The sequence below is a fragment of the Trypanosoma cruzi genome, genomic scaffold, assembly GCF_000209065.1.
Source record: "Trypanosoma cruzi strain CL Brener 1047053517157 genomic scaffold, whole genome shotgun sequence".
Lineage (NCBI taxonomy): Eukaryota > Euglenozoa > Kinetoplastea > Trypanosomatida > Trypanosomatidae > Trypanosoma > Trypanosoma cruzi.
In genome coordinates, this window is record NW_001849530.1 from 246,287 (window position 1) to 255,725 (window position 9,439).

Genomic DNA, 9,439 nt, shown 5'->3' on the forward strand with positions numbered 1-9,439 from the left:
CGGAATCTCTTCTGCGCTGCCCCTTCCTAAAGGAGCTGGACCTCTCGCATAACCTCAACATGCAGTTCGCTGGGGTGGAGTTTTCAGCCTTGCCATCACTCCAGATTTTGCGCATCGCCAACTGCGGCATACGAGGGGAAATTCCCACTGGCGTCAGGGGAATCACGACGCTGGTGACGCTTGACATATCGGGAAACTTCTTCAACTTTGATGACTTGGATTTCTTTGGGCCCCACCTTCCACTCACTCTTACGGAGTTGCACCTGCGGGGGATGCATCTCGTGGCTGTCCCGCAAGTTGTTGTGCAGCTACGCAAACTCTCCTACCTTGACCTTGCGGAGAACGCATTAGAGACGTTGGATGTTCTTGCGGGTCGACTAGTAAGGAAATTAGGCCCGTCTAGTGCCTTTTTCGGCACTGCGCCCAACGTCGTGACGGAGGCAAACGAAGACAATGTTAGCGTCGTCTCTCATGGAAGCACACGCATAGGTATGAGTCAACTCAGCCGTGCTGGTCGTATTGCCAACGTTCCTCAGCCCATTCCGCTGAAGAGGCTTTCTCTTCGAGCGTGTGATCTCCGCACTCTACCCAAATACTTTCACAAGCTGACCAACTTAGTTGACATTGACCTGAGTGAGAATGAGCAGCTTAATGATCCTAACATGACACTCTTCTCGCTCAGCAATCTGCAGGTAGTTAACATTGTAGGGTGCCCCTTTGCTGAGAACAGGAACCTTGCGCATAACGAATGGTTTGATATCGCGCATCTCTACAAGCTGCACACAATCAACTGGGAGGTCTGGAAAGGGGTACACAACATGAATCCATACCGGACGAAAGTCCCTTTTGAGATCTGCGGATTGCAGTTGCAGTACATCAACGGGATTAAGCTCCGCCCCAAGCTTTTTGTTGGGGACGCCGTCCAGACCATCATCAACCTGCTGGTCGATGGATACCTCAAGGTGGATCTGGCATTGGACGATGGGTTAGTTTACAGCTACGCCGAAGCCACGCGTGCACTGAACCAGCTGGAGTCCTTCTTCTTTGATTCATCGAAGGACGATGAGAAGCATTTCACTGGGAATACGCAGCGGGGGCGGCCAAAAATGGGAGGCAACACGTATTTTGGAAACGGGAAGCGGTCCTCTTTGCCGTCGTCGTCGTCGAATAAAAAAGTTCGCCGTGATGCCCTCCAAATAGCCATCAGCCGTTACATCTTCTTCCTCACGATGCAAGCGGCGAACTACGACGCCGTCATTGTGCCGCCGGCAGATGTCATGGCCATTCACTACGCTCAGATGACACAGGATCCTATTAGTTACCGCAAAGACTGCGAGGCGATATGTGGGCAGGTGCTCAATTGCAACTACAATCTTTTTTTTCTCGAGCAGAAGGTGCGGCCACAGGCGGTGAAGGAGGCCCTGGTGGGTAGCAGGCGGGTGTGGAATATGATAGTGCACACAACCCAAAAGGACCTTTTTTGGTTGCGCTACGAGTTTTGGGAACGCCGCGAAAGAGATTTCCTCGAAAAATCCTCTTCGCCGCAGAATGACAAGACGAACCGGAATGTGGAGAACAGGAATGCCTTCGCTGCTGACGACGCGAAGGCGCCAACAACACCACCATCATCACCGTCACCAAAAACACCATCACCAAAAACGCCACCAACAGCCTTTGCCGCTGTTAAGGTGCCATGTGCACCACCGTATAACGGCGCGGACCTTGGCAACCTTTCCAACGTGGACGCTGTGGGAGATCTTTGCTCCGTGCTGGACTTTTCCATCACGGCGCACTTCACCGAGCAGGGCACGGATCGCTTTGTGGCTTCCCTGGTTAGATTTTTCTCCGTGAACAAACGTTTTCTAGACTGTGCGGAGTCCATCGCAGGGCAGCACCTGGACTGGACGCGATATGTCAAGTATCTTGCGCTTTATGCCCAGATTCAACGACTTAAGCAACCGAAGCAGCAAGAAAAACGTGTCAGCCAGCTAGAGATGGCGTCCGGGAACAATTCTTTTGTGTCGCCGGATGCGTATTTACCGCAGCCGATGGTCACAGAGGAATTACTTCCAAAGGTGCCTCAACGGCAGCTGACAAGGCTGGGCCTTCGAGCTGGATTGGCCTACGCGCGCGCCAATAGCGTCGGCACTAGCCAACGCGGAAGCATAGAGCAATCGCGGAATGATTCGCCGGTAACCGGACGGAACAGTGATGCTGGAGGACGCCGTTTACAGCAAGGCATGCCGACGTCCGAGCCAGTACCAACGATTGGCATTTCATTGCTGCTTTACAGCCATCGCACTCTACATGCAAAGTACTATCAGGCATTGGCGCTCCTGGGCATTGAAACCATTGACATTGACTGGGATGAAACGTACGACGCGGTGGAGGCGACCATGCGAGCATGGATGCTGCTCTATGATGAGCTCTATGTAAAGGATGCCGAGGGTGCGTTTTGTCTTAGTGACGGGTTAAATTGCTTTCAGGGAAATGATGACAGGAGGGAAACCTCTCAGAGTGAACCAAGAACTGCTATAAGGCGCCCCGGGTCAAAGCGCGTCAGTCGTTCACTTAGGCGCACCATCCTTTGCAGCGCCGGTGGTGAGCATGTCATTTTTTGATAATTGTGGAAGTAAAAAAAAAAAAAAGAAAAGTTATTGCATCCATCCGTACATACATGCGTGCACATGTGCATATATAAATAAATATATGGGCTGAGAAGAGGAAAGTAAAAAAAAGGAAAAAAAAAAAAAGAGGCGAAGTAAAAGGATACCGGGGCAAAGAGGTAGGCATGAGGAGAGGGCGGTTGAGGTTAACATCATGATACTGGCATCTCTCTGTATATATGTGTAGTGTGAAGGAAGAGGAAATGAACAATGCAGCGTGCATTTAAAATTTTTTCTGCGGGTACATATGGCCTTTATCGTTTCTCCCATGCGCACTTTTATTCCCTTCTCGGTCTCTTCATCCGTCGGTTTATTTGATGGGGGAAGGGAGTGGGTTGGGACGGGTTGAGAATAGGGCAGGAGGACCGAATGAAGGATAAAATAATACATGTCTCCAAGAAGGGGGGAAAAACAAACGAACGGAAAAACAAAAGGAACATGAGGCAAAGAGGGAGTAAAACAGGAAAGAGAAGTGAGAGAGAGGTATAGAAAAAGAGGGAGGAACGAAAAAGAGAAACAAACAAACAAACATTAGTGCCTGATGATGAAGGGAGAGATAACCCTGTACGGCTTCTGCGCGAGTAATCTTGTTTGTTATCAAGATAAACAAACAAACATATTTTTTTTTCTTGTTTTGGTGGCTTATATGGAGACATTTGCAACGAAAGGCCGGGAGAGTAGAGGACGTGAAAGGAGACGCAACGAACGGGACTTTCCCTCTTTTTAAATTCTCTTTCCATTTGTGTACGTGTGTAATTGTATGGGTGGAACTCTAAGTGTATATCAATGCAACACGCAATATATATATATTATATATATATTATATATTGTGTGTGTGTGTGCCTGTGTGAGCGTTGGGGTGTTTACATGCCCTGTCGTAATATGATGATTGTGCTGGGGTGTGTTTTTAGGCCTTGCATGGGCGGAGTGAAGGAGTGTAATATAATAATAATCTTTTTTTTTTCTCCTTCTTTTTCTCTCTTTCTTTTTATGCCCGGCTTTTTTTTTTTTTTTTTTTTTTTGTGTGTGTGTGTGTGTGTGTGTGTGTGTGTTTGTCTGCAGTGTCTAAACAGATTTAGCGAGGTTCATTTGCTCATAAAGAGACAATTGTTGTTGTTTTGGAGAAGGAGGCCTGCATTTAAGAAGCAGGCTACGTCAAAGAGACGTGCGTTTCCCACGAAGGAACTGCAGAGGAACTCAATTTTCTGGACAAAATCGGGCGCAGATCGTCTATTGCGTTTACCCCAGGGAACGGAAAGGAGGCCAAAGAAGGTGGAATTTGCGTGTGTTTGTCTGTGTGCGTGACTGGTGGGCGAAACCCGCTGAGGCAAGGAAGAGGCACCATCCAAGAGAGAAGGAATAAAAGAGGAATATATTAGAGGCACCCTCTCTGGCAATGTCGACACCGTTGTCAAGGGAGGGGAAGAGGAGTGTGCACAAACCGACTGCCACCCGGGACAAGCTGACGGCGACGACTCCTCTCCGTATGTCCCTGAGGCGGAAAGAGATTCCGGAGGAAAAGGAACGAGGCCCCTTGCGGATGAGCAAATTAACCGCCATTTGCCCTACGCGTAGCACAGTGAGCCGGCTCAGTGCGGTACCGTTAATGAATAATAGACGACCTCCCTCAAGCATTGGATCAGCGACCGTCTCGACGACGCCAGTGGCGCGTCCTGCGGCAGGCAGTCGGTTGACAACGCGTCGCAGTACGGTAAAGAAGTCACCACGCGTTACACAGTCTCTTAGAGGCCAGTCTAGCGTCCATGATGACTCTCCGGAACCTGCTGCACCTATTTCCTCGGTTGTTGCCGTAAATACTATGCCGTTGGTGACGTTTTCACCCTCTGTTGATACTGGGCCGCGAAGCCTTGGCACCAAGACGCAAAGTAAAGCAGATGTGGGACAGTACAATGTCCCTTTTACCATCAAGGGACCATACGTGCGAGTGGCGGTGGTAAGAGCAAGTGCATCTATATGGGCCGCGAATGGGGAAACTGGTACCATTGACGTTTACAGTAGCGTCTCCGGGTTGTTGTCGACGCGAATTCCTGCACGTACCACGGCGAGTGGTGAAATTATTAAGCCAACGGCACTGAAAGAGACACCAACTCATCTCTGGGTGGGCTACGATGACGGATCCGTTGTGGTGCATGACCATCTTTGCCTTGTGCCGCTAACAATGGGATGTTTCCATAAGGCTCCTGTTATAGCCTTTTGTGTTTTGTCTAATGGTATTACCGTCAGTGGCTCTTCTGACATGGCGTTTGTTCGATGGGACACGGAAGAGAAGAATTTTGAAGCCATCTCACGGATATTTGGTGTCTCAGAATTGCATCAAGGCTTAACATGCATGGCGGCATTTGGCGCCAACATTGTCTTGTGTGGTTCCATGTCCGGTGCCATTGTTGCGGTGGATTGTGCCTCTGGACTGCAGATTGCGACACTTCGTGGGCACGCCAATCGTGTGAACGCGCTCACTTTGATGGGGAATCTTATTTTCTCGGCTTCTGAAGATGGTTACGTGAATGTGTGGAATGTGAAGGTAGATGAAACGTTTCCGGAGGTAATGCTGCAAAAGAACTTTTATTTATTGAAGTGTATTCCTCTTCAGGTTGCCGTTCGCGACCTTGTCATTCACGAGGGGTCCCGTAGTCTTTGGGTTGCCTACGCCGACGGGCTTGTGGAACGCTGGAGTGCAAACCCAGACGATGACTTTGGCGTGGAACAAGTGGTGCGTGGGACGTTTGTTGACGTTGATGAGTCGCAAGAGCATCAGCAGCAGCGACAGGAAGTTATTTCCCTGGACTGCATCAGAAATGTGGATACAATGCGGGTGCTGGCATTGGGCAGCAATGGCATCAGTAAGGTGTGGTGCGGCCTCCGAAACACAGTGGAAGAATCGCTTCAGCAGGCTATAAATGACATGAACGCCATCATTACCCAAGACACCACCGAAGCTGCTGCATGGGAGCAGAAGGCTCTCATATTAAGAGAAAAGGAGGTGCAACGTAAAGAAAAATATGGAGGTCTTTTGACTCGTCTTCATGCACGACGTCTGCTTCTTGCCTACTACACGAAGTGGCGGGCGCGCATTAATTTCAACCGCCTGCGTGGCAGGCAGCAGGAGGAAATCTGCCTCACTCTTGAGGAACGTCACCAATTTCGGCTTGTGCGTCGCTATTTCAGTATATGGTGCGAATTTTATGATCGCGAGCAGCGACGCTTCAGAAGACAGCTCACCGCGGCTGCGCTGGAGCGACTATCCCACCAGACGTGGGTCGTGCGGCTGCTCTTTAGGTGGCGAGGCGTGGTTTCGCGCCGCAAAGCACTGCGACGGCAGGGGGAAATTGTCAAGGCCTTTGCTCGAGTTTCCAATGGGTTGATTTTAGGAAAATTCTTTACTCGTTGGAAATGTTATGATGCCATGCGACGTGGTGTACTGCCGGAAGAAAAACTTGCACTTTTGGTTGGGAAGTCTCGACAGCGTGTTCTGCGACAGGCGTATGAAGACTGGAAAATGTCCTACGCAAGTCGAGGACAAAATGCAGTGGGAGCCTCTGTGGCACCTGCTGCAACCGGTGCTGTGACTAAGAGTAGCAATCGTGCAGCCTGTGCCGCAGGATTTGCGGAGGCTTACGCAAAGGTGACAATAGAGAGAGGGCGTCGCCGAGTGTTTTCTGCATGGCGTCGGTGGCATGAGTATCGTTGCGGCATTGTCTCGTTGCGAGCATTGGCTATCGTGAGGGAAAAACAATGCCAACGAAATATTTTGTATCGGGCGCTGCTCTTTTGGCAACTGTTTTGCAGGAAACGTCGTTTCGAGAAACTCTCGCAGGATGTTGAGGAGGTGGAGAAGCGTCTTAGGCATGCGGAGGAAACACATGTTGATATCTTTGATAAGCTACAGCTTCAGAAACGCCTGGAGCAGCTGCGCAGACAACAAGAAGAGGATCAGCGGCTTTTACATGAAGAGATTACACGGACAGAAGAGCTCAACGCTGACCGCGAGGTGCTTCGTCGGCTTTTAGATCGTTCCGGTTGCATTGATGATGATGCAACGGCGAGGGCATCGAGTGCCCTTTTCAGTCCCGCTGTGCTGAAGCAGCTCCCCATAGGAGAAGCCATGGCGTTTGTTATGGCGCGGATGAAGGGCATGGTACTGAACATTTACACGGATATACAACTGTTTCGTCAGATCAAAGACCGTTTGCGCTGCGGCACGACGGCAGCCGTTATTTTCCTGGAGGGCTTTCAAGAAGTGAAGAGGCTCGTCGTGACTTTTTCAAAGAAGCAATCTGTAAACGTGTGGCGCAGCGGGGAGCGATGGCCTCTGACAGCTGAGATTCTCGAAAACCTTCCGCTGCACCCTTGTGCCACCGTTGTGCAGGGTATTAAGACAATGGTGGTTGCGTACGACATGGTCGGTGCGGCCGACATTGAGACAGTGTCAGGGACACGGGCCGAGATTGTGACCAATGCAGACCTGCTGTTTATGCTCTGGAGGGCCTGCTACACCGCCCGCAAGCCGCCACTTCCCGTAAACAACAGGGTCTCTTCGCGATTTTAAGCATTCTTTGATCCTTTGAGTGTATTTTTCATATTTATTAATTTCTAGTCCCTTTGTGTGTGTATGCGTTTGCGACAAAGAGGAAAATAGAAGAAGAGAATGTAACAACTGCTGGACTGATGGGGATTTACAGCCAAAGCCGCCACGCTCCGTGCAAATGGAAAACAAGGGTCCGCTGAGGCGTGTATGTGTGAATATTCAATGTAGAAGATATGCACACTTCTTGTTTGAGATTACAGAAATGAGAACAACCAAGAGGATAAAAGCATTACCTCTTCTGTTTGCATCGACTGATTGCTGCAGTGTATTTACTCACATAAATTCATTTTTAATTTTCTTTGTTTTTGCCTTTTCTTTTTTTTTTTTTTTGATGTAAACACACGGTGTTTCCGAACCTGACTTTGCTCAAGCTAGAAAAAGCTTAATTGCAAACTTGGATGAATGGATGGGCTGCGTGCGGCTTCATTCTCTTTCTTCCCGCCGTCTCCCTATGGATTCTTCAGGTGGGATTTGAGTATCACGGGGCAGCGCTGTGCCTGATCAACATGTTTGTACCTTTATTCACAGCATGTGCCTTATGGCTGCGCTCTGAAGTATTAGCTCGGAAATACATAAAGTATGCAGACCATTACTGCAGACGAGGGGATGAAACGCGTGCTCGCGCTGCCGGTGTTTCACGAATATCGCCTGTCTTGCCTGCTGTGCTATCACTAATAATGTTTCTATATACTTTTTGGCATGTTGTTGCGGCGGTCTTGTTTCTGTTGGTAGAAACAGGCGTATGGTAGCATGAATCCGTGTTTGATGGATGCGGGGGCAATATTCTTTTTTGTTCATGCGATAAAGGAGACCACAATTGTGAGCGAATGCTTCTTTTTTTTTCTTATTAGTGCTACTTGTGGGTACGCCGGCGAATTAGGCTTTTGAGAGAAGTTTGTTGGCCGATCACCAGTTCACCCAAACGACCTCTCAAATCCAGGCAGCCTTACATGCAAAAATGGCAGCGGTGTTTCTTTGCCAACCGCTTTTTTGCTTTTGCGAAAAAGCTCTCTAAATCTATTTTTTTTTTTTTTGTTTGTGTGTGTGTGTTTGTTCTATTCTCGTCTTGTGCGCACTTTCGCTGTGCATGCAGGAATAGTTTTGAACGCTAGAAACAAACTACTCACAATGCTTCGCCAGCTCCGCCAGCTTTGCTGCGCGCTGCTCCTGTTGCTGTGCACCGGTGGCGGCCTCGTCATTGCGGTGCCGCACCATTGCGTGTTTGATCGCCTGCCACGGAACGTTGGCGAAGTGACGGGCGGGGAGGAGCCGGCCAGTACTGTCACTGTGTCCGTGGGCAGTGACTGGGCGCCCCTCCGAATCAAGGTGTTTGCGGATGACCTGGAGGGGTTGGGGGGATTCTGCACCAGGGCCGGGGAGCATATAAACATGTTTTTTGGCAAGGAGATGGTCTGCCAGGAGGAGGACATTCTGACGGAGGAGAAGGTGGACATTCTCGAGAACGTGATTCTTTCCGAGGCGGCGAAGATGCACAGCGAGCGTCTGCTGGTGCGGCCGCTGGATGGCCCGCTGGTCGTGCCGAGGTTCCGTGAGGGCAGTGTTTGCGGGAAGTTTCCTGTGCCGGAGGAGCACCACACGGATGGGGTGCCCGATGCGGACATGGTGCTGTACGCGACTGCTGTTCCGACGTTCAAGCCGACCTTTGCGTGGGCGATGCCGTGCGCGACGTTGGGCCCGCGAGGGCGTCCTGTTGTTGGCGTCATCAACTACAACCCGCGCCACATCGAGAACACGTCGCAGCACATCCGCGTGGCTGTGCACGAGATGGCGCACGCCCTCGGCTTCATTGTGGCGGACATGGAGGAGCAGGCGCTGGTGAAGCGGGAGGAGGGTGTGCGTGGGAGGAGCAGTGTCCACGTTGTGAATTCCCGGAATACGCTGGAGCAGGCAAGGCACCACTACGGCTGCGAGTCAGCGCCGGGCATTGGAGCTGGAGTTTGCGCCGCCAACGCGGAATCCGGCGGCGCCAGGAGGGAAAGCAACACCACCACCACCGGCACCAGCAGCACCAGCGAAAGTATCACCGAAGCCATCAGGATCAGAAACAGCACCTTCAGCAGGAAACCACCAGCACAATCTGCGCAATCAGCACCGGCGGCGCCATCACCGGGACCGGTGCAACTACCAGAAACATCAAAACCACAAC

The 9,439-nt window shown here is 50.6% G+C and overlaps 3 protein-coding genes across 3 annotated transcripts, besides 14 other annotated features; all 3 read left to right on the forward strand.

The window, feature by feature from the left end:
* Nucleotides 1-1,173: a sequence feature (heterozygous, Esmeraldo-like haplotype).
* Tc00.1047053509155.10 (hypothetical protein, conserved) lies at nt 1-2,621 on the forward strand (the record flags this gene model as incomplete). Its single annotated transcript, XM_800899.1, has 1 exon — nt 1-2,621. A coding segment is annotated over one exon (2,621 nt), but the record flags the coding sequence as incomplete, so codon positions are not given.
* Nucleotides 1,174-2,440: a sequence feature (areas merged during assembly that could not be assigned to a particular haplotype. This can correspond to areas where the two haplotypes were merged or to regions with more than two copies in the genome that were merged during assembly.).
* Nucleotides 1,609-1,670: a microsatellite.
* Nucleotides 2,441-2,511: a sequence feature (heterozygous, Esmeraldo-like haplotype).
* Nucleotides 2,512-2,572: a sequence feature (areas merged during assembly that could not be assigned to a particular haplotype. This can correspond to areas where the two haplotypes were merged or to regions with more than two copies in the genome that were merged during assembly.).
* Nucleotides 2,573-2,883: a sequence feature (areas merged during assembly that could not be assigned to a particular haplotype. This can correspond to areas where the two haplotypes were merged or to regions with more than two copies in the genome that were merged during assembly.).
* Nucleotides 2,659-2,711: a microsatellite.
* Nucleotides 2,718-2,755: a sequence feature (A-rich).
* Nucleotides 2,884-9,439: a sequence feature (heterozygous, Esmeraldo-like haplotype).
* Nucleotides 3,107-3,183: a sequence feature (GA-rich).
* Nucleotides 3,465-3,494: a microsatellite.
* Nucleotides 3,621-3,687: a sequence feature (T-rich).
* Nucleotides 3,688-3,722: a microsatellite.
* Tc00.1047053509155.30 (hypothetical protein, conserved) lies at nt 4,063-7,233 on the forward strand (the record flags this gene model as incomplete). Its single annotated transcript, XM_800900.1, has 1 exon — nt 4,063-7,233. One exon carries the CDS (start codon nt 4,063-4,065, stop codon nt 7,231-7,233), a length of 3,171 nt encoding a protein of 1,056 aa, XP_805993.1.
* Nucleotides 7,566-7,602: a sequence feature (T-rich).
* On the forward strand, nt 8,401-9,439 carry Tc00.1047053509155.39 (surface protease GP63, putative; the record flags this gene model as incomplete). Its single annotated transcript, XM_800901.1, has 1 exon — nt 8,401-9,439. A coding segment is annotated over one exon (1,039 nt), but the record flags the coding sequence as incomplete, so codon positions are not given.